Source organism: Rhinopithecus roxellana, chromosome 5, assembly GCF_007565055.1.
Source record: "Rhinopithecus roxellana isolate Shanxi Qingling chromosome 5, ASM756505v1, whole genome shotgun sequence".
NCBI lineage: Eukaryota > Metazoa > Chordata > Mammalia > Primates > Cercopithecidae > Rhinopithecus > Rhinopithecus roxellana.
In genome coordinates, this window is record NC_044553.1 from 1,357,394 (window position 1) to 1,382,736 (window position 25,343).

General features: G+C 42.1%; 1 pseudogene and 2 gene segments (V, D, J or C); all 3 read left to right on the top strand.

Moving 5' to 3' along the window:
* The first annotated feature begins 1,193 nt into the window (after nucleotides 1-1,193).
* Nucleotides 1,194-1,817, top strand: LOC104681966. The segment is given in 2 exon segments: nucleotides 1,194-1,298; nucleotides 1,385-1,817. Coding segments are annotated over 2 exon segments (363 nt in total).
* Nucleotides 1,818-10,720: 8,903 nt separating this feature from the next.
* On the top strand, nucleotides 10,721-20,978 carry LOC115897454. The segment is given in 4 exon segments: nucleotides 10,721-10,766; nucleotides 10,852-11,162; nucleotides 18,639-18,728; nucleotides 20,904-20,978. Coding segments are annotated over 4 exon segments (522 nt in total).
* A 1,839-nt stretch (nucleotides 20,979-22,817) lies between these two features.
* On the top strand, nucleotides 22,818-23,279 carry LOC104655040 (annotated as a pseudogene).
* Nucleotides 23,280-25,343: the final 2,064 nt, after the last annotated feature.

The following is a 25,343-nucleotide window of genomic DNA, read 5'->3' on the forward strand; positions in this document are numbered from 1 at the left end:
GAACAGAAAACCAGATACTATATGTTCTCACTTATTTGTTGGAGATAAATAAAAAGAAATATTCTTCCAGGGCCTGAGTCTTCCTTATTCAACAAGTCATTCTAGATTAAGTGTTCAACATATTGCTGATATTCATTTAAATATTATATTTCATCTGGACCACTTATATCACTCAAAAAGCAATGTAAGTAGGATTCCAGGATAATAAATATCTGAATAGTGAGAATACAGAGGATATAGATGGTTTTTTAAATTCAATGGGCACATAACTGTGGGAGACACTATATCCCTATGAATAAGTTATTCAGACTTCAGAGATAAATAATGTTTCCTACGTTGTGTTTGTGACTTGGACGTGGTAGATTGAAGAGTGTGATAGGTGCACAGACCAAGCGGAATAGAAATCAACATATAAAGATGATAATCTCTGGATATGATCTAAAACCATGCAAATACTTCAAATCATTCTATTTAATGGAATTTGAAATAATACACAAACTTATTCAAAATACAAATTACTTGGTAATTATTTTGGGAGCTATGAGTTGATCAAGAACTCAAATTCCTATTTCTATTTCAACCCCTGATTCCTACTGTCAATGGGAGGGAAATCTCACAGCCAATCACACATCAGAGGGCAAATCTGTAAACCAAGAGTCTTTCCACTGAAGGGCCTGGGAGGTCAGGACCCTCAGGTAAGTGCTGGGGAGTCTGTCTTGGGAGTGCCCAGCAGATCTCAGAAGTCTCCATGGGCCCTGCTGGACACTCATGTGGGATAACTGGTGGCCACCTTTTCCGTGTTACCAGTGAGCTCTGACTGTTCCTAATGGGGCCAGAATGGAGTCAAGGTGCCTTCTCAATGTCAGAGACAGCGATGGTCCCAGAAACAACCCAGGTAACCTCTAAGCCAACAAAGTGTGGGTTCACAGTGAGGAGCACATCCTGAGTTGGGGCATGTTCTTCTTTGGGAAGAGTGCTGTCCACAGAAAGCTTAGAAATGGGGCAGGGGATGCATTTCCTCAAGCAGGATTAGGGTTTGGTCCCTCAGCATCCCACTCTTGTACAGCTGATGTGGCATCTGTGTTTTCTTTCTCATCCTGGTTCAGGTTTTGAACTGTGAAATATCCTGCCTCATGAATATGCAAATAACCTGAGGTCTCCTGAGATAAATATAGACATTTTGGTGCCCTGAGCATCACATAACAACCACATCCCTCCTCTAAAGAAGCCCCTGGGAGCACAGCTCATCACCATGGACTGGACCTGGAGGCTCCTCTTTGTGGTGGCAGCAGCTACAGGTAAGGGGCTTCCTAGTCCCAAAGCTGAGGAAGGGATCCTGGTTTAGTTAAAGAGGATTTTATTCAATCTTGTGTCCTCTCCACAGGTGCCCAGTCCCAGGAGCAGCTGGTGCAGTCCGGGGCTGAGGTGAAGAAGCCTGGGGCCTCAGTGAAGGTCTCCTGCAAGGCTTCTGGATACAACTTCAGGAGCTCTGCTATCAGCTGGGTGCGACAGACCCCTGGACAAGGGCTTGAGTGGATGGGAGTGATCATCCCTATCCGTAGTAGAACAAGCTACGCACAGAAGTTCCAGGGCCGAGTCACGATTACCGCAGACACATCCACGAGCACAGCCTACATGGAGCTGAGCAGCCTGAGATCTGAGGACACGGCCGTGTATTACTGTGCGAGAGGCACAGTGTGAAAACCCACATCCTGAGAGTGTCAGAAACCCTGAGGGAGAAGGCAGCTGTGCGGGGCTGAGGAGATGACAGGGGTTATTAAGTTTAAGATTGTTTGCAAAATGGGTTATATATTGGATTAAAAAAGAACAATAGAAACACGTACATACTCTAATTTTAAGATAAGTATTCCATTCAAGAGTCATCATATAAGACAAATTCACAGAGTGGAAAAGGCCACACTCAATAAAGTTGATACCAACATTCCATGAAGGTGCTACTGTGAACAAGTTTTCCAGTGGGATGAACACATGATTTGGAGAAGGTTATTTGATCACGTGGTGAGACTAAGAATGATTCTTAAAAAGTGGCAAAAATGTCTTTCAAATGTTTCTGTCCCTCCTTATCACGAAGTTTACTTTAGAGCAGTTTTAGGATTACAAAGGAATTACAGAAGGTATGAGAATTCCCATGAATCCCTTCCCTATGCAGGCACAGCCTCCTCCACCACAACTATCCTGCCCTACAGGCACAAATCAGTTACAATGGATGAATCTACAAGGACAGTTGGATCCTTCTTTTTCTGGTGATTCCCTAATATAACAAACCTAAAGTATCTCAGAGCACCACAGGTTTTTTCAGTCCTTTCTAGAACATATTAGTCAGAGGGAAAGTGGGTGAGGCTATTACTATTTGAACTCTTTCTTCCAAAATCCACAAAATATAACATCCTTTCATGAGAATTGGAGACCCTGGCAATGAGAGACTCCGTGTACGATGCCCTACAGTTGGATTAGGTACACTGCAAGCTCTTGGGTGGTGCGTCTGAATAAGGAGGTTTGTGCAGCAAATACAAACACATTCATGGGACCCAGGTAGGAACAAAAGCTTCCCTTTACAAAGGGACTGTGCACCTGAAGGAGCCCTCACAGAGGTGGTCACTGCTCACCCTTGATGAGTGCACATTAGCCAGAGGCATGATCACAACTGGTCTTGCAGGTAAAAAGCACCACTGAGGTCACAGGTTATGAAAATATGTGTCATCCTCCAGTTGAGCAAGTCCATCTGCTTGTTTTTCCGTGTCAACCCCATGGAGGGCGCACTTGGGGAGATGGCAAGATGCACGTAAACCTCCTCTCACGAATTATCCACTACCGCATACTCAGAACAAACCTGGGCTCTAGAGAGGGATATGTCCCTGTGGGAATAAACAGAGCTTAACGATTTTATTACCTGGTGAATATACTGCTGAACACCACATGTTTCAGGAAGATTAGCTCAGAAATGTTTACAAATTGACTGAAGGGCAGTGACAGGTGAGGTGACGGGGCAGCCTCAGGGTTGCGCATGAGGAGGGCTCCCTCCCCATGCAGGCTTTTCCTCCAGGAGCTGCACCAGGAACTCAAGAAGAATCAGGGAGAATTCTGAGAACACCCTGCTGCGGTGCTGCCTAGAGGGGAAGAATAAATATGAAAAAATACAACTGAGTAACGTATGGGCATTCGTTCATGAAAACTGTTTTTCTGGAAGCTTGTGAAGGTCTTGAAATGCCTGCGATTAGCTGAGAACAAACATTTAAATCCTACTTCCACAGGGAGTTCAAGCAGGCTGGATGTGTCCTTCTATGGATGATCTTCCCCAGCGCCTTCCTCTTCCCAGCTCATCCCTGGCTCTCTGTGTAAACAGTTCTCATCAGTGGAATGTGGTTGATGAAGTGAAGTCTTCAATTTTCTCATCTTCTGTGTAGTCATGGTATTTTCCTCACCTGAGGGTTAAAAACTCACACTCATGCAGTTCATCACAGCTTAAAATCTCTTGTGGACAAAACAGTAACAAAGGCACCCACCAGGGTTGAGCATCCCGTGTTGCTAACGGTGACCACCAGGGGTCAACGTCCTCCTCACAATCCTGTGTCAGAGCATCGCCTGAGTGATTTCATGAGCAACTTCCCAGGAGAATCAGCTGAAAACTACTTGTCCCTTTCTCCATGCAGATATAACCCATCCCTTTCCCTGAAGAAACAGAGCTGAATACTAAATACACTGAATGTTGTTTTTGCTGGTTTTGCAAGTTTGTGACTTTATCACTTTCTAATTTCTGAGTTATGTGGATCACTCTACATATTTCTCTCACGGGTGTGACCAGCCTTCTGGGTGTCAAATATAATTGACTTTCTTCATGTAAAAGTGAACACAAGCTTCTCTCGTTTTCTGTGCTCACTGACAACTCTCAACTCACACAAGGTGTGTCTTTATGAGTTTTGTTTTCTGGTGTCTCTACTTGGCTTGTTCACCACGCCCATGTTATGTTACTTGTACAGGTAATTTACTGTTAGTTTTAAAATTTACTGTTGCTGACTTTAATTAAACAAGCAGGCAATAGCTTAGAATAGAAAACAATGTAAAATAAAAGTACATGCAGTAATATTTAATATAAGTAAGGAGGCAGCTGAAAGCAGGGGAAATCTACTCTGCTGTGTGAAAGTGTATGGAGACCTCATAGTGTGATGATCTTCTGCAGTTTAATCCATACTGGTACATAAGTGACAGCATCCACTCTCTTTATATCAGAGCTTTCCCTGACATGTGCAAGGAAGACTGAGCCCAGATACCTCCAACCAGACTGACCAGCACCTCTGACCAAGTGCCTGAACTGACAGCAATAGACATCACATTTGTCTAAAAAGAATTACACCCTGTAAGGATACACACCAGTCATATGGAGACAATTCGAAAAAATTAAAGCCCAAACCTGATAGGTAGTAATTTGTACTTAGAAGAATTAACTTTATCTGCACATGCTTTTTTTTAATGATAGAGATGCTACTAGTGCCACTGTCCAAGTTACTGGATATCTTATTCCTAGAATGAGACACTGCATAATGTGTTCTGACATGAGGGAACGTAGCTATAGTTAAGGGATAGGAGATGTGATCACAGGAACATGAGTCTGAGATCCAGCAGTTCTTGCTCCTTCACATTTGCCCAGAAACAAAGACCCCAGAAGAACAATGGAGGCACTGACTTAAGTCTCCACAGTCTGATGTGAGATAAACAGCAGGTATTTTTTGCCTCTGCTTTATAGTAGGAAATGTAATCTCTAAAGAAGGCCCATTTTGGGGATAATACCATTCTCCAGGATGCTTAAATTCCCCCAAAACAGAGAGCACTACAGTGCCCAGTGGCCAGGGGCTGCAACAGCTGGGTCTGGAAACCAGTGGACAGAAATGTTAGTTTCTCTTACCACGTGTATGATGGAAATTTGAAGAGTGTTTTTTTCCTTCTCCATAATCATAGGCTGCAATGGACTGGAGGTCCTGGTACATTAAAAAAAATGTGTCTGCATTGCACACAGAATTAGTCTCATAAATAATTGTGCTACTGTGGTCCTCACACTGTTGGACCCGCTGACCAAGAAAGTGTTGTAAGAGCTGCAGTGTTTACTGATTCCTATCATAGTTGGGGCCACATTCGCATCTACCAAGGGAAAGAGAGAGAAGAGACATAAGAAAATCTGGCCTAGGGCAAGCACGGTGGCTCACACCTGTGATCCCAGCACTTTGGGAGGCTGAGGCTGGTGGATCACGAGGTCAGGAGATTGAGACCATCCTGGATAACACGGTGAAACCCGGTCTCTACTAAAAACACAAAAAATTAGCTGGGCGTGGTGGCGGGCGCCTGTAGTCCCAGCTACTTGGGAGGCTGAGGCAGGAGAATGGTGTGAACCTGGGAGGCGGAGCTTGCAGTGAGCCGAGATCCGGCCACTGCACTCCAGCCTGGGCGACAGAGCAAGACTCCGTCTCAAAAAAAAAAAAAAAAAAAAAAAAAAAAATTCTCGCCTAGATAGAGTCTACAGATTTATTTTCATTTCTTCAAAATGAAGTAAAAAAAATTTCATCAACTAAAATGTGGATGATGATGAATTGATAAAGGACAACAGTCACACTGTTTCAGGTGTGTTTTAACCCAAAGTCACACAACATGAGAGAACCTGGACTCTGGAGTCCTGGGCATCTCTGAGGAGAATCTAGAAGGTGGGAGGGAGCAAACAGTGATTCATGTCTCGGGAAATTTCAGGAGTACCTGCTCTAGGGGAAAGAAAAGCCTGAGCCTCTCCACAGTGTGCTCTGTTAAAAACTTTGACTTATTGTATTCTTCGACACAAAATTTTTGTCTAGTCCTCTTTTAAATTTCTTATCTCTATTAAAATTCTCACATTGTTCTTGCATGCTGCCACTGGCTTATTAAACATGTTCCTAGTATTTATTTAAATATTCTGCCAGGTAATCCATATGCTTTTTAAATCATTCTTGCCAGTTTCTGGAACGTTATCTTGTCCCTCTGTTTGTACCATGTTCCCCGTTTCTTCATTTTCCTCCACTGTCTTTGTTGCTTTAAGTTCATCATAACAAGCAGCTCTTTGCTCATCATAACAAACAGCCACACTCTTCAAAGACTAGGCTCATAGAGACCACCCTCACCAGTCACCTCACTCCGTGATTGTGGATCTCTCAAAACTTCATAATCACTTCAAAATATCCAAACTTCTGTCTCTGTTCTCAGTGGCCCCCAGGTTTAGAGAATGTTGGGTTGTGCCAGGACTGCCAAGTAGGAGAGGTAGGAACTATTTACTCAAGCAGCCTCATGAATAGGTGCACAATTAGACACAGTTTTATTATTGAGGTATGATTCATCAAAATAATGTCAGTTCAAGCTCCTCTTGATCAGTCATCTAACATTGAAATATTATAGTTTCTTATTTGGATCTCTCTGGAGTTTATCTTTTGAATACTTAGGTAAAATTACAAACTAGTACAAAGCTGTCTATTTTGCAAAAGTATCTGTTGCAGAATTTTCATCTTCTGTGTATCTCTTTTTGCACTTAACCTTTTATTAGTCATGTATCCAGAATATAGAAATCTGTCCTAAAATTCCTTCATTTTTTAAAGTTTATGCGTTTTCCAGAAGATGTGAGAACCTTCTTTATTTATAAAATCCCTGATTCCACACTGCTGAATAGTTTCCTCTTTAATTTATCTCCTCCTCTCACATAATATTATATTAAGCAAGAAGAAATCAAAACACACCATCCACACTTTGCTTAGAAATCCCCAAAGCTAAATTTTTAAATATCACTCACTAATTCTAATTTTACCAATTGTAACATAATTAACATAAATCTATAACAAGGTACACATAGTTTCCAGTATCCAATACCATGTTTGTCACAGAAACAAAGCATGTGTGTTCTCTGAAGCATGGTCACCTGAGACCTGAGATGAGGGATCATATAGGTATTGTTCTGGTTTCTAAGGCTGGGGACAGCAATAGTGATAACAATTCTGAACAGCACTGGCTCCTACTTGAAAGGTTATAGGTCAATTTAATGCTGCAATGTTATATTAATACCTTGTTTGAATGAAGCTCAGAGGAAGAGGCCACATCCCAGGTCACACAGTGAGGAGGAATGGAGCTGTGCTGTGCTCCCCACACTACCTACAAATCCCAGGCACTAGCCCAGGTTCCACTGACGCACGGCATCTAGAGCACAGTTCTTAGGGGATGATGTTAGGGCACCTGCTTCCTGGGGCAGGGCACTTCCTTCTCTCAATCGTCCACGTGCTCCTTCTGCAGGCTCTGGAGGGAGCGCTTGTATTGCCATGGTTTATACATGTTCTCTCCCCTAATACGACAAAAAAAAAAATAATTATTGAATTTTCAGTTTAATTTCTTCTGAAGCACATTGGGTGAGCAGAAATAAATAAATCACATTCCTTATCCTCCCACACAGCCGAAGATTCCTGAAGACAGAGCTGATGTGATGTACTCATAGGTGGATCTCTGCCTCTCAGAGGTGGCCTTGGTCTTCAAGTTTCAGCAATTCTGGGAAGCCAAGGACACCCCCATCTCCTCCTCCCTGCCCTGCAGCTCACCTGAGAACAGCTTTCTTATTGGAATATCTTGTGTTTAAGGAAAAAGAGTCCCTGTTTCAGGTTTGGGGGCCTGAGTGCACCTACTGGATCCAGCCCAGGACTGGAGATACTTTCCAGAACAGAACACATCACCTGCGACATGAGCAGTCACACCGCTTCACTTTCACAATTTCAGCTTCCTCAGAAGAAAATTAAAATTGCTGAGACTTTTTCGTAAGCGTTGTGTCATGTCCTTTCTCTGTTTTCCTGCCTGTTCATTTATGTCGTACCAGGTGCCTGTTATACGTAATAAGATCAAAACTCTGCCCCCAGTAACGCATCAATGGAGACCTTTGATTGGACTTTTGGTTTATGGTCCGACACGTAGATTATAATGTTTATCACCCTCATTTTTATGCATAATCTGAATGCCAATACTTTTTGGAATCCACTAAGTAACTGAAATTGAAAAATAAATACCCAGTCAAGGACCTGGATAGACAGGCAGGTCCAGAATGGCAGCTGACAGTTGCTTAACTGGAAGAGAAGCTGCAAAAGCCACAAGCTGTTGAGGACACTTTCGTGGTCAGCACTATAGATGTCCGAACGACAGATGTGGACTCGGTCAACGTGACGGTTCCAGAGGGTCTTATGCTTCTACGTTTTACGGGCTTTCTCTCCAGAAACCTCCAGATTCTAAAAAATACTATCCAAATACATTTCTTATTGGTCAGATTGGAAAAGATTAATTACTGAGAAATGTAACAGGAGCCTTTTTCTAAAGCTTCTACAGGAAAGAACTTTCCCAGAACTTATCCTACATGAAGGAAGACAAACCTCCCATTCCAGATTTCTCCCCCATTCTTACATTACTACACAAATGAGTAAAGTTAGCCAATAGGGTTAGATGAAAGTAAATAGTCCAGGGACACTGAAACCACAAAAGGGAGTAATGGCTAAAAACAGCTTTTCCCCTGGAGATTCCTGGTGAACGTCGCAGCTCGGAAGAGGAAGCCGATCGCGTCTCTAGGTTTCCATTGTCAAAACAGGCAGTGCTGACCTGCACTGCACAATCCATTCTAACCAGGATGATGGCTCTGGATTAAAGATGAGAGTGTGGCAATGCACAGACTCTGAGGAGAACATACAGAAACTTAAAAAAAAAAAACAATGGCAGACTCAGACAAGGACAGTAGAGCAATATGAAGCCTCTGACTTCAACATTTTTGAAAACAGATTTGGAAACTCCCTCGTTCATCTCAGCTTCTTTTATCATGAAGCCTTTGCAGGGTTCTTAGCTGAGACAAAGAAAATAACAACCTGCATGCACTTCCAAAGTCTCCACTTGTATCCTGTTTGCTTTAGATCTCTAGGAGGAAAAGTCAGATACCTGGGCCTAGTGTCAGTGTAGGAGACACTTTCTACAGGTGAGGCACTAGGAAGAAGGGAAAACATGTGTTATTGGAATATTGGATATGAAGTGTGCTCTCATCTGAAAGCATCTGCACCTGCTGGAAATCTCAGATGCAACATTCAGCTGCAGGGAACAAGGCACACCCAAATCTCCTGTAAGGTTTTGGATTCGTTTTCCACTGATTCGGTGCATCTGGAGCTTAGAGAAGGAGCTCCCTCCTGGGTCATAGAATCCTTGCTTTGAGTCTCCCTGTAGAGTTCATTAGGTTTAGTAAGGCTAATCAAGAGATGTTTCAAGAGACAGTGTCAGCAGCATATGCTGTCACTGAAGGAGTATTCTAAGCCAGGACAAAGCCATTTCATGTTAGGCTAGGGAAGCTGAGGGAAAATGCTTTGTGAGCCCCATGGGAACTTCCTCTCAAGGCAAGGGCTGGGCTGGAGGGGACACTCAGGAGCCACCCAGCTCAGGTTCCAGCCCCGGAGCAGGTGCACAGGAGTCTGTGGACGAGGTTTCCTCTCAGCGCCTGTGTCTTCCTTTGTCAACAGCAAAACAACAACAACAACAACAACAACACCCTGAGTGTTCAGGACGTTGCTGATGTGCCTTTAAATATCCTGTTACATCAGAACCATTCATGTAACTTAAGGCAACCAGAACTATTTTTTAAAGTGGGTTTCAAGGACTGTAAATATCTTAATAGTGAGGATATAAAGGACAGGAATGGTTTTACTAACTGAAAGGATACAGAATTGTGGGAGTCTCTATATTCCCATGAATAAACAATTCAGATTTCAGTGTTAAGTAATGTTGCCTACATTGTGTGAGTGACAGGGCGGTGATGGATCTCAGAGTGTGGCAGGTGCACAGACCTAGTGAGTCCGAAATCAACATGGAAAGATGAGGATCTATGGATATGAACTGAAAGCATGTGAACAGTTCATGAAATTCTATTAAATGGAGTAGGAAATAAAACCCAAACTTATCCAAAATACAAATTCCTTTACGATTATTTTGGGAGCAGTGAGTTAATCAGGAACCCCAAACTTCTCTTACATCCTCTAATGCCTATTGTCCATGAGATGAGAAAATCAGCTCTAACTATGCATCACAGGGCAAATCTTTAAACCAAGAGTGTTTCTATTGAAGATCATGGAGGATCAGGAAGCCAGGCAGGTGCTGGAGACACTGTCTCAGGAGCGCCCAGATGATCTCAGGGGGACCTGCTGGACACTCACGTGGGACATTAGCTGTCACTTTCTCAGAGTCACCAGTGAGCTGTGCTGGTGCCTGATGGGACTAGGATGGGGTCAAGGCACCTTCTCAGTGTCATGGAGAGTGATGGTTCCAGAAATCATCCAGGCAGTCTCTACGCTAATCAAATATGGGATCACAGTGAGGAGCACGTCCTCTGGGTGCTTGGTCTTCAGTGAAAGGACATCTGGACACCAAACGTTTGTAAACGGAGCAGAGCCTGCATTTCCTCAAGGAGGACTAGGGCTTGGACCATCAGCATCCCACTCTTGTAAGGGTGATGTGTCATTTACCTTCCCTTCCTTATCCTGAATCACTGTCTTGAGCTATGAAATGCTCTGTCTCATGAATATGCAAATAACCTGAGATCCACTGAGGTAAATATGGATATGTCTCAGCCCTGAGAGCATCACCCAGAAACCACATCCCTCAGCTAGAGAAGCCCCAGGCAGCACAGCTCCTCACCATGGACTGGATTTGGAGGATCCTCTTCTTGGTGGCAGCAGTGACAGGTAAGAGGCTGTCAAGACCCAGTGATGAGGATGGGATTGAGTGCAGTCAGGGGGGCTCTCATCCACTCCTGTGTTGTCTCCACAGGTGCCCACTCCCAGGTCCAGCTGGTGCAGTCTGGGGCTGAGGTGCAGAAGCCTGGGTCCTCAGTGAAGGTCTCCTGCAAGGCTTCTGGATACACCTTTACTAGCTCTGCTATGCAGTGGGTGCCACAGGCCCCTGAACAAGACCTTGAGTGGATAGGATGGATCGTCATTGGGAATGGTAACACAAACTACGCACAGAAGTTCCAGGGCCGAGTCACCATTACCAGGGACACATCCACGAGCACAGCCTACATGGAGCTGAGCAGCCTGAGATCCGAGGACACGGCCGTGTATTACTGTGCGGCAGACACAGTGTGAAAACCTACAACCTGAGAGTGTCAGAAACCCCAGGAAGGAGGCAGCTGTGCTGGCATGGAGGAGATGACAAAGATTATTAGATTGAAGATTTTCTTAGAAAATGACATTAAGGCATTAATGAAAAGGAACAACATAAGTGTATATTTGAGAAATTTTAATTATTTGAGAGATTTTTCATACGTTTATTCTGTTCACTATTTCGGGGATTTGAATATGAATCCAATTAATTAAGCTGATATAGACTTCCTCTGAAGGTATCTTTTAAACGTCAATTTCTAAATCAGTGTTGTAAATATTTTGAAACACCGACACAAGAACACATTTTAAGTCTACTTTTATCTCTATTTTTTAAAAATGCCAAAAAGAATCTTATTTTGTGCATGTTCCATTTTGAATTCCCACCATCAATGCATTATAGCTCTTGGTTTTCCTCATTCAAATTGCCATTTATCATTAAGAGTATTGTGTGTTTTAACCCTTCTACTAGGTGAGTAATGTTATCTAATTTTTATTTAAATGCCCAGGTCCCTAAATAAATTCATATTTAACAATTTTTGTATAATTATTGGTGAGATGCCTCTCATGATATTTGATTCATTTTTTAACTGCATTTTTTATGAGTTGTATGTATATTTGCATACTGATTACAAAAGTCATTTAACAAATTAAAATAATTCATTTAACAAATATGTGACTTGGAGTTTTTGTCTCCATGTTTCCGGTTGTCTTTTACTCCCTTATGCCTGTGTATTGCAGAAAAATGTGTGTGTGCGCACGCATGTGTGTGTATGTGTGTACAAATTTACATGAAAAACATGTAAATTTTTATTCATTCAAAGATCATGTCTTCGGCATTATATCTGATATCTCATTATAAAATACACTAATAGTGATTATTTTTCCATGTCTCTAATCTCAGGACACAATCAACTCATGAGTGTTTAACCTTCACCTACCTGAGTGAAGGATCCTCCACCTGAGATATTTGCAATACTTCTGTAAGGAGACGTGTTCTTTTTCCAATTATTTATTTATTTAGTCAACCATTGATGTCTGTATTGGTTTATGGATGTCTGTTTCATACTCTGAAGAAGATCCTTGCTACATTCTTTGTTTTATTGTTCAAATCATCACAGCTTTATTAGTGCTGGGAGCTCATGTAGTTTGATTCCTGCATCCTTACAGCAAACCTCATCTTTTTGTTTTTGGACAATTCCCTGTTTCCAGGTATTACAATAAATTCTAAGCTTGTTTTCTGTGTTCACTTTTTTGTACATAGAATCAGCCATTTTTCTAAAGACTGCTTGTTTCCGATGTTAAAGAATAGTATTAAAATTTTAAAAATGTCATACTAGTATGTGTGTTGTTCATGTGTTGTAAGTACTTCTAGGACTTCTCAACCAATTGGCCTAGTAAATGTCCATGTTTATATGAACCCATGTATATGGACACATCGAAACTATTTATGTATCTAATCTTCTGGAACTTGATTACATTAAAAATGAGAACACACTGGTGTCTCCACCCAACTATGCTACCACATGGACCTTTCCAGGCTTCCTTCCTTGACTGTCCATAACCACCCACTGCAAAGTGAGGAATCCTATCCTAACATATGTCATTTTATTACTTAGCTGCACAATTTCAGGAACCATGCATAACAGAATCAGAAATGTAAAGCTCATTGGAAACATGTTTATCTACTAGAACAGACTGCTTATGTGCAGTTTCTTTACACTATAAACATATAGAATTTCCTCATTTTCAAAGTTGCTTGGGTCAGCAACTTCATTTTCCACTTTCTTCAGTGAAGTCATTTCAATGACAATGTATAATGGCATGTATTTGAAATTCTTTCAAAGTCAAAACTATAGTCAGGTAAACATATAGAGCATATTCAAGCAATTTAGAGAGTGGGTATAAAATAAGTAAAAATGGCACTGGTTAAGAAGAGTGAAATTATTTTTAGTGACATACGATGGTTAAGACATGGCAGAATTAATTTGGCTAAGCTCATACTGTTGTGACAGAAAATATAAACCTAAATATATACAATTTTTGTAAAAAAATATTTAGCAGTTCATTATTCCAGGATTAAACACAGACTGTATAAAACTATCTAATAACTTATTTCTGAGGGTGGGGTTATCATGAGACACATGCAACAAAGAATGAAGAAATTTTCCTGATTTACATATAAGATATTTCCATTCACTAAAGACCTTTAATAAAAAATCAATTTTCTGTATGATCCAGGTTTTTTCCTTCTGACAAGAAAATAACCCATAGGATTCTTTTCTTTCCTTGGTTGAGAAATATTTTCCACAAGCTTCAACACATGTCAGGCATGCACTGTCCCTGAATGGGCATGTACCCGCAGATGAGTCCACACACCTGTCAGCATGTAGGCTCTTCTGTCAGACAAACACACCTTTCCTCATGTGGATTCTTCCCTCAGACAAACACATATGTCCCTACATGGACTCTTTCCTCAGACCACCACATATGCCCTTACATTACTCTTTCTTCAAGAAACAGACATTTCCTCATGTGGACTCTTGTCTCAGACAAGCAAACATGTCTCCATGTGAACTCTTCAGTAAGATAAGTACACACATTTCCACATTCACTGTTTGCTTACACAAGCACATATATCCAATATTGAGCTGTTTTGTGAGAAAGGTATCCCTTTTCTCTGGAAGTGTATTTTTATGTTCTTACTGGACATATTTTTTGATAATGTTAGCTGCTATGAAGATACCTGAACACTGTCCATACACTAACCCTGTGCATCCAGACACAGGAATCTTTGACCCTGCCCTCCCTGAAATGGAGACAGAGGGTGGATGAGCAATACTGCGTGGTGTGCCCATGATCACAAAAAGAAAGATGTGGAAATGTGTCCCCTCCCCACCTCAAGAAAGGGAGCTCATCCCCTGTTACTTCAGGCCCTGGTGAGGAGGTACCCCATGTCTGTGCCCTTTTGCAGTGTTCACACCATGGGGTCTGCACTGATCTGGGCTTCCCTTCTCATCAGTCTCAGTATTAGGGTCCCTCAAGAATCAGGTACAGATGTGGTTGCTCCAGATGAGGCTGTTCTTCCATTTCCTCTGTGTTTGTGGGAGTCCTGTGTGAAGTTTATTGATGGAGTCACAGGAGGAAAATTGTACAGCCCAGCAGTTCACTGAGACTCTCCTGAAAAGCCTCTGATTTCACCTTTACCAGCTGCAGCATGAGCTTGGTCCAGCAGGCTTCATGACAGAGACTGGTGTGGGTGGAAACAGTGAGTGATCAAGTTGGAGTTCTCATATTACTCTCTATGAGTACAAATAAATTAACAGTCCCAAGTGACACCCTTTCAAGTACAGTCTACCTTACACTGCCCAACCTGAAAGCCAAGGACAAGGCCTTGTATTATTGTGAGGGACAAAGGAGAGGGAACATCTGTGTGAGCCTAGATACAAAAATCCTGCAGGAAGACAGGAGGGAATTGCATTGTAAATGCTCCTCATAACCACAAGAGGCAGTCAGGACCACCAGGAGGCGCTCAGGACACCTGGGGATGCTCAGAACCACCACAGGTGCTCAGGACATCAGAGACGCTCAGGACCAAGAGGGGGTGCTCAGAACACCGGGGGGGGGGGGGGCTCAGGAACACGAGGGGGGGCTCAGGACACCAGGGGGTGCTCAGAACCACCAGGGGCTGCTCAGTACATGAGGGTTCTCTTAGGAGGCAGCTCCACATCAGGAGCCTGAGAGGTTGGGGTTTCCTTTTAAATCTTGGTGATTCCTGACCTGGTCAAGCAAAAGTCTTTCCCAGCATCTCTCACCATTTCTTCTTTGTAAATCCATGATTTCTTTTACCTACAAAACATTACCTTAGAACAGGGATTTAATTCAACTTTTAATGTGCAGATTTTCCAAGTAATACTGGCAATGATCCCTCAGGACAATTTTAAAATAGGTTATTTGTATATTTTATTTATGTAAAATGATACTATCTTTAAAATAGTACAATTTTAAAAATCACACCCGTAACTCCACCACTTTGGAAGGCTGAGGCAGGCAGATCACTTGAGTTCAGGAGTTTTACAACAGCCTGGCAACACAGTGAGATCAAGCAAACATCAACAAAAAACAGCTAGGTGTGGTGCTACCTCTGGAATCAGCTACTTGAAAGGCTGAGGTGGGGGGATCCCTTAAGCCTGGGAGGTTGATGCTGCAGTGAACTGCGATTGTGCCACTGCACTCCAGCCTGGTTGACAGAGCGAGACCCTTTCTTAAAAGTGCATCTCCTCAATACGAACTGTTTCAATGAATAGAGCTTTGTGTTGTTGTGCTGTAATAATCAAACAATTGTATGTATTTTCTAACTTTAACTCAGCATATGCATGGTGATTTGTTTCTTTTATTTTCATCTGCTGTTTTTGGAAATGAGACACCACTTTAAACGCTCTTGTTCTCCCCTTTGGTTTACTTCAGGTGTCCTGTTTGTCAGACTATTTCTCTATCTTCCCTGTTTCTTTGAAAGTCTCTTTTCTTCCTCAGTCTCCACGCAGGATAAAGGAAGTCCCTTTATTTTCTGTCCTCCAAAACTGGGGAATCAGTTCCCTTTTCTTCATAATCACTGAAACCAACAAAGTTTAGGAGGGTAATAGTTCTCCTTAGAATATGTTCATCTACCTGCAGACTCTCTGCCCTTCTCAACCTTTTCTAGGGTCCTGCAGACATCACCCTCATCCCACCCCTCCCTTCCCAAAGTACCACAGAGGGGGCTCTGCATCTCCTGCTGCCCTCCATGTGCTCAGCCCTGGGGCTCGCTAGTGCTGTGATGATGAAGTCTAAATCCCCATGTGCTTGGACCACCCTCTAGGAAGATGCCATTGTGAGTGAGTCCTGAAAAGCATGGGCTGTGTTCAGTTTCATATTGCTGGATCTTCTCTATTTTAAAGGAATACTGGCAAATAAGGCTAGAGTTTGCATTGAATATTCATGCCAAAAAAGATTTCTTTCAAAATTTTTGAAATAAAACAGTTTTTCCTGCCTACTTTGAAAACTACAATGTAAATTCAACAAATAATGTAGTACAATTTTAAAGGCGATGTTCATCTTATTATTTAATTTATTGAAAACAGAATGATATTTAAAATAAATTCGATTACACATGTAAGTGACATATTTGACAAGAATGGCATTTACATACATTTTTACCAAAACATCTATTTAAATATATTTGTCTTTTTAATGTTGGTATAGGCAGACATAAATGTAGAAAAGCATTATTTTACACTACAACCTCAAACTGCAAACACAATTTAAATTCAACTAAATAATTAGAATAATATGAAACAAATAGATGTGTTGTTTTGGTTTTCAGATATACATTCACTTTTGCAAGGGTACATGTATGTGTCTTTGCTGGGATGTTGTGTATGTATGTGTGTTTGTATGACCATGGAGTTTTAAATACATCGTTAAATTACGTAGTTGTATTAACCTTGGCCAGGCACTGTAATCCCAGCACTTTGGGAGGCTTAGGCAGGCAGATGACTTGAGATTAAGAGTTCAAGACCAGCCTTGCCAACATGGCAAAACCCCATCTCTACTAAAAATACAAAAATTAGCCAGGTGTTGAGGCACATGCCTTTAGTCCCAGTGCGACAGGGAAATGTGGGGTCAGAAATCCCACACAGAGTCCCTACTGGGGCACCACCTAGTGCAGCTGTAAAAAGAAAGCCGCCGTCCTCCAGAACCCAGAATGGTAGATCCAGTGGGAGCTTGCACCGTGTGCCTGGAAAAGGCACAGACACTCAATGTCAACTCATGAATGTAGCCAGGAGGGAGACTGTGCCCTGCAAAGCCACAGGGACAGAACTGCCCAAGACCATGGGAACCCACCTGTTGCATCAGGTAACCTGGATTTGAGAGACAGAGTCAAAGAAGATTATTTTGGACAGTTAAGATTTGACTGCCCAGATGGATTTCAGATTTGCATGAGGCCTGCAGTTTGGGCCAATTTCTCCCATTTGGAATGGCTGTATTTACACAATGCCTGAACGCCCATTGTATCTAGGAAGGAACTGGATTTTTTTTATTATTATTATTTTACAGGCTCATAGATGGAAGGGACTTGCCTCCTCTCAGAAGAGACCATGGCCTGTGGCCTTTTGAGTTATGGCTCCAATGAGTGAAGACTTAAGGGTGCTGTTGGAAAGTCATGAATGGTTTTGAAATGTAAGGACATTAGATTTGAGAGCCGCCAGGGGTAGAATCATATGGTTTGTCTGTGTCTCTTCTCAAATCTCATCTTGAATTGTATCTCCCACAATTCCCACATGTCATGGGGGAAACCCAGTGGGAGGTGATTAAATCATGGAGGGAGTTCTTCCTTGTGCTGTTCTTTTGATAGTGGATGACTCTCATGAGATCCGATGGTTTTGAAAAACGGGAGTTTCCCTGTCCTCTCTTTGTCTGCTGCCATCTCCATGTAAGATGTAACTTGCTCCTCCTTGCCTTCCACCATGATGTTGAGGCCTCCCAAGCCATTTGTAGCCGTAAGTCTATTAATCTTTTTCCTCTATAAATTACTCAGTCTTGTGTGTGTCTTTATTAGCAGTGTGAAAACAGACTAATAGAGCAAATATCAATCTCTTAAAATATTTTATTGTTCTGCATGTAACATAGTAGAGTCTCATATGAGAGGTAAAACAAATAATCCATGGACCTTCAGATATTAAGTCATAGGTTAATTATGCCTGAGTCCCTGAGGCAGTGAACCAGAGGTCATACACACTAGTGGCAGTACCTTTGGCAGAGGGTGCTCAGGGGTTTCTGAAAGTTTTGATAATTTTAATTTAAAAATAGAATTTACTATTTATTTATTCATCAACATTCCCAGAAGATTGTTGGCAGTAAGAACAGCCTAGTATTGGAGTAATACTCATGAGTTAGAGAGTTAGTTTGTAATTATTCTCCTGAGATTTGCGTGAGTGAATCGATATGGAAGTTCATGTGTCCCTAGTTGAAATATCAGAATCAAGAAGTTTTCGTCAACCTTAATGGCTGTAGTTTTTGGCAAGGCAGTGCTTCAATTCAGCCAGAAAGAAAGACGACAATAAAACTTTCAAACACAGGGGAGTCCGACCCCAGTCTCTCTCTCTTATAAACAAAAAGCTGTGCCACATCAAGATTTTTCTTCAAGCTCTCAGACAGAGTCAACATTGGGAATGGAAAAGCTAATCACTTTCTCCTTAGAAAAGGCGAAGGTCTGAGAGGAATGCAGAGTTGTGTTCATGAAGAAGACGACATTGTTATGTCTTCTCCTTTGCCCAGTGACCGCTCTCAAGTTGAGTGTTTCAGATGTGAGACATGGCCTATAGGGATGGTTGTGACTGCATGTGACTGACAGGGACTGAGTCTTTTTATCTCTAAGTGTCCTGTCCTAGGAGTAGCTACAGGAGTCAGCCCTAGACTGGAAGTGCCTCACTGACCCTCTGCCTCACCTGTGCACTCTCTGGTCAGTTCAAGAAACTCATACACCTGCAACATCTTTTGCCAAAAGTACTCCAACTAATATGTATGACCTACAGCCCAGACCCTCAAGTACACAGCCAAGATCATCCTATGACTTGGTGTCTAGAAGTCCCCTGCACTTTTAATTTTACCTGTAATATTAGACTGCACTTTATCACATGCAGACACCGCAGAATATTTTAAGACACTGATGTCTTATGCTGAAAAATTCAAGAGTTCATAAAAGTCTACTTCCCATCACAGGCAGTGTTTACTGCTGAATAAGGATCTGCCATCCCCTAGGAAGGAGCTAGAATGGATGGCATGCCCTGTTAGTAGTGATGGGATTCGATCCATCTTGTGGAAAATGGCAGCATCTTCTTCTTTTATAAGATTAAATAGTATTCTATTGTGTATACATACAGCATTGTCTTTATCCATTTGTCTATCTACTGACACTCAGATTGTTTCCATATCTTGGTTGTTATTAATAGTGTTTCAATAAACATAGGATTCAGATATGTTAACAAGTGGTAATTTCATCTGCTTTGGGTTTATTTCTAGAAGCAGAATTTCTGGTCATACAATATTTCCAGTTTTAATTCATTTGGACCCTTTATAATGCTTTCCATAATTGTGAAAATATAGAATGATATAGCCACTAGGAAAAACAGTTTCAGTTTTGAGGTATGATCCATAAACAAATAATGTTTGGTTATGGCTCTCAATGAGAGCTTCTAATAAATATGATAGAAGTCGATAAAGCTTCTCACCTGAAAGCAGGATGAATTTGCTCCCTTATTCCCTTAAAAGCAAAAGATTTGGCGCATGCATGATGGAGGCTGTTGGCAAGGTTCAGAATGACATTGTAAGATGAAACTCAGTTGGATAAAAATGGTGGGTTTTCATTCACAGACATGCCAATTCTAAATATGAAACCATGAAGTCAAGTGAGGATCTAGAACGTGTTCACTTGAAGCATCAGCACGTTCTCAAAGGCACCTACTGCTGCTTCACAAGGGCGATGAACTTTTGAAACCAGTAAAGTGTGAGTTCACAGAAAGGGATAAAGTTATCATGTTTAACATGAGATTTGTTTAATATGCCAAAGGCTTGTACAGATTAATCATACACAAATATACACCGTGTATTTTGCATACATAGATGTCTAGAGGATGATTCTCTTAGAGAAACTTCTTAAGGTCACAGAAATCTATGTACGCTGTAGGTCCCACGAAAAAGTGCCTCTTTGTGAATACTGGTCTATTTTTCAATTAGGGAAAGTTATCTCTATTGGAGTAGGCTTCCAATTTTGTAGATTTTTTCATTGCTTCTTGAGTTGTAAGACATGAACCAAAAAATTGACTGGAGATTTTTTGGAGTTTCATGGCTGGAGTTCACAAGATGTCAGGAAACCACTTCTCTGTTGCTTTAGTTTGAAAGACTAACTTTCAAGGAAAAGAAGCTTCTGTCTAACCATGATGAGCTCATTTCTTCTGCATACCATGAAGTTTGAGATCCCTTTGTCAAGAATCATGAAAATTTTACACTACAGTTTACTGAAAATCCTGACTCTTGAATTTAATATTGATTGGCATTGACAAAAATGTTTCATTCTTGGATGTTTTCTAAGTTGCTGGCCCAATGTATCAGTGGACTGAGAATCCTCCATTAGCTCCCTGTGTGTAGCACTGAGTTGACTGACAATCTTCAGGGTCATCCACGAAGAAGAGTCCTGAGGTTCATCGGATTCTTGTAGACACTCAGGTGAACCAAAGGAATTACCAGAATTGAGGGCTGCCAGCCATTTCCATGTCACTAGGAATAATTACCATCTAAGTGTAAAGGTCTACATCACTCAGAATACCCTGCATGACAGGCTGATTCAAAAAAAATCCAACCCCACCCCACAGATGCTCCAAAGCAACCCTTACCGTTCTTTCAAGGAAAAAATAATCTCCAAGTTAAGTGAGTCATTATAGGTGTTCTGAGCTATGGTAAACATTGGATTGGGCCCAGATTTGTCTGAGTTCAATGTGATTATTATATTCAGCTGCTGGTCCTATATGGACTGAGTATGGATAACTTAAATGAGCCTGGCTGTGTGATTTGTTATATGAAAATCTGAACTAAATAAACATAAAGAGCATGTGTGGACTAGCATGAGGGTGAGAGATCCTGGGAACCCCACCCCCCCCAATCTCTTATCGCCCTTTCCGCCAGGAACCTCCAGGTTCTCAGGGTGAGAATCCACCTAGATCCCTGCATGGCTGTATTACCAGGAGACTGAATCTCTGATAAAAACACCGAGACCTTCTTCAGGCAGACAACCCATTTTTACATCCTTATGTATGTGGGGAAAGGTAATCCATCCCCATTACAATCCCATACCAGCAGCCTTCCTTTATCATGAAAATGGCTACAATTAGCCAAAAGGGACACTTTTACGAAGATTTTCCTGTGATGTTCCATCGAGAAAAGAGCAAAAATCAGCTTCACACCTGGAGACTTCCTGTATCAGGCACAGTCCAGAGAAAGAAGATCACCAGAGTATTAAGATTCATCTGTAAGAACATGTAATGCTTCCGTGTTCCACACATTACGTCTCACCAGTTTAGTCAATATGGATTAAATATGAGAGTGTGGCAATGCACAAACTCTATGTGAGGAGGAAAATAGGATAAAAAATGTTCTGGAAAATAGAGCAATTTGAAGCCTCTGACAACAGCAACTTCAGCACCAAGGAAATGATTTCACCCTCATTAGCCTCAAATTTACTTGTCATGGGGCATCTGCAGGGTTCCAAAGTGAGACCAGGTGAATGCAATGTGCATGCACTTCCCAGGGGTCCACTTGTATTCTGTTTTCTTTACTTCTGTTTGCAGAAAATAGACACATACTCAGCCTTAGTGCCAGTGTAGGGAATGCTTTTCAGGACATGGATACCAGAAAAAAAAGGAAAAGCATGGGGCCGATTAATGTAAAAATTAGCCACAATATGTGTGTGTGTGTGTGTGTGTGTGTGTGTGTTATTTGAATACTAGAGTTGAAGTGGGCTTCTAGCCACGTGCACATGCACCTGCAGGTATTCTCAGGTGCAATAATCAACTGCAGGACCATAAAAGAAATAAGAATTCCCCCCAAATCCCTGAAGAGTTTTTGGGTTCACCATATGTCAAACGATTCAGTGCCTCTGGAGCTCCAGGAAAGGGCTCCCCAGTGATGGATGAGATCTTTTCTTCGGGTCTCCCTGTAGAGTTCTGGGTTTCCTAAGGCCAATTCCGTACTTCAAAAGATGGTGTGAGAAACGTATTGTGTCACTAAAGGAGAATTCTGAGCCAGGGCACAGCCACTTTATATTGGACTAGAGACACTGGTAGGAATATACTCTCTAAGTTCAGACAGAAACCCTCCTGCTGGATAGGGTCTGGGCTGCAGGGGGCGCTCCGGATAAACCCAGCACAGGCTCCTGCCCCAGAGCAGGTACACAGGAGGCTGGGGAGGGTTCCTCTCAGGGCCCGGACTTCCTTTAAAAATATCTAATGTAAGTATTTCACAAGGACTTCTGATGTTTGTATAAATATTCCATTCAATCGTGAGCTTTTATCAAACTGGATGTTGTAATGAGAACCACTTTCAAAATGGGAATTCCAAACTCTGCTATTTATCTTAATAGTAAGCAGCTGGAGGTCAGGAAGAGCTCCTTTCTTTTAAATCAGTGCAATTTTTGGATAGACACACTCATTCCCAAAATAACGCATTCGCATATTAAGGTCTAGAGCTGGTTCAACTTGCCCCTGCTTCATTCAAATGTGGGCTGAAAGTGAGGTGCGTGTCCTGGGGGAGCTTGTTCTCCAGTGGGGGAGGCTCTGTCAACACAGAGTTCAGGGATATGTAGGGGATGCATGGCCTCTAACAGGATTACGGCTTGAACTCTCAGCTTCTACAATTGTGCTGTCCATGTGTGATGTATTTGCTCTTTCTCACACTGGGTCAGGAATTGGGCTACTAAATAGCATCCATCATGAATATGCAAATCACTGAGGTTAATACAGATAACTGTGTGCCCTGAGAGCATCACACAACAACCACACCCCTCCTCGGGACCACACCCCACCAACAGCACAGCTCTTCACCATGGACAGGACCTACAGGATCCTCTTCTTGGTGGCAGCAGCAAAAGTTAAGGAGCTCCCCAGTCCCAGGGCTGAGAGAGAAATCAGGCCAGTCAAGTGAGACTTCACACAATCCTCTCTCCTCTCCACCGGTGCCCACTCCCAGGTGCAGCTGGTGCAGTTTGGGCCTGAGGTGAAGCATCCTGTGGTCTCAGTGAAGGTCTTCTGCAACGCTTCTGGTTACCGCTTTACCACCTATGGTATGAATTGGGTGAGACAGGTCCCTGGAGAAGGGCTTGAGTGGATGGAATGGATGAACACCAACACTGGGAACCCAACCTATGCCCAGGGCTAACCAGAACAGTTTGTCTTCTCCATGGACACCTCTGTCAGCACAGTGCATCTGCAGATCAGCAGCCTAAAGGCTGAGGACACTGCTGTGTATTACTGTATGAGAGACACAGTGTGGAAACCCACATCCTGAGAGAGTCAGAAGCCCTGAGGGAAGAGGTAGCTGTGCTGAGCTGAGGCAGTGGTGCAGCAGTTTCTTTATCTTCCATATGATCTCATTTTGCATCAAATTCCACTGTGATATTAGCCATGAACGTGGGATAGACGGGTGCTCCTAAGAGATCCCTAACTTGTCCTTTTTGATGAGTTTTCCAGAAGACGTGAGAAGCCACTTTGTTTGCAAAGCATCCCAAAGCCATGCCCTTCTCCACATACATGAGTGCCCATTTCCTGGTCTTGGTTAACTGTAAAACGCTCATCAGTGCACCTGGGCTAATTTCACATCAGGTAGAGGAATGTGTTCTAAAGGAAAGCTAAAGCTGTAATAGCAATTCCTGCTCAATAACCTTCAGCTTTCTTGTTTTTGTGTGACCCATCAATTAATTACGATACATCAAGGTTCTCAATGGGAGTTTCTAATAAATATAAGGGAGGTACAGAAGTTCCCTAATTACAATAATACAATTGTGAACACAACCTCAGTATTCAACCATGTCTCCACCCTTCACACCCTTCACCACAAAGGAATTTTCATTTCTCCTGGAAGTTGGTTTCATTTTGAAATTAGTGATTTTTTTATTTTAATATCTCAAGATTATCGTATGTGACTATTTTATCAGAAAGTGAGTTATGGGAACTTGAACTAAACAACTGAAAACAAATTCCCAACTAATTAGGCAAGATGACAGAATGTGATTGGCTCCAGGCTTTGATAATCCAGCGGTTTATGTACCCAGACTTTACATTTACACATCTTCCTGTGACATTCATGGCACAGTCAACTCTCAATATGAAAGAAATGGTGACTGCATTCTCAAGGGTCATGCACAGTTACAAAAATAGACTGGCTAAGGTGAGGAGTTGATTGTTTAAATTCCTGTTTGAAGAAGTAGAATCAACTACTTTTCTGAGTGGCTCACAATGACTGCAGCTCACTCACAGAGCTCAGACAGAAACTTCACTTGAGGGTGGGAGGTGGGCTGCAGGGGGCACTCGGTAGCCATAAAGGTGAAAATGAGCTGTCAGATGGAACTTCCCTGTCACCTCAACATGGAATTTATTGTTTCATTTCATTAGCACTCTTTACATAATGGTTCATACTTTTTGGTCTGTTCATTACTTGTATTTTTCAAAGGAATCTCACTTGAATCTTTACTCTTTTGCATTTTGTCTCCAGGACAATGTTGGGAAGTGTTACCTCCAGCATCATAACATGATCTAGTGACCTGACACATTTGCAGCAAAGAATACCTACCAATTCGGAAGCTCTTTGGTTTTTTTCCATGAAATAGAATTATTTCTTCTGTTCTGTGTATGAGCATATCCCAGCAATCCTGTACACACCCACATAGATGTCTACAAGCCTATGAATTATTCTCTGTAAATAAAAATGTATCTCAATTTCCCTCAATGTCCATAATTCTCCTGAAGGTGAGGAAGGTCTTTTTGGATCTTTTTAAACAAAATGTCCAGAGACCACCTGGTAGGTCAGGAGCTCACCTGGCTCTGGATGTTGGCTCTGTCTCTTTCCCTCTGTGTCCCACAGGTCAGCTCCCTTGTTCAGTCCTAACAAGACAGCCCAGGTTTGTCCTGATGTTAAAACACACCCAACTTCTGATGACTCTCCTGTTACCCACATCCATGGAGATAGATTATTTGTTATATAATTCACCAAACTAATGTCAAATGCCCAAGTTGCAATACCGCAAACTCTAAGGTATGTTCATGCAATTCAATGAAGGAGAAAGTCTTTCAGACACAGGGGCACCTGACACGATAAATATGTGGGTGAGGACTCTGGGCTTGAGTGTCATTGTCCAGCCATGTTTCAGAAGTGTGACTTGTCAAGGAAGAACCAGAGTTCCTTGTGCTGTCAGAGGGGAGGGCTCACAGATGTCCTCTCTTGTTCCCAGGAAAGGCAATTGCACTAATCTTGATGATGAGACTATGCTCCTGTGCTGACCTATTATAGTGTTTGACTGAAATTGTCACTGTGATCCCCAATCTACATCATTCACACAGAAGTGTATAAAGGTCA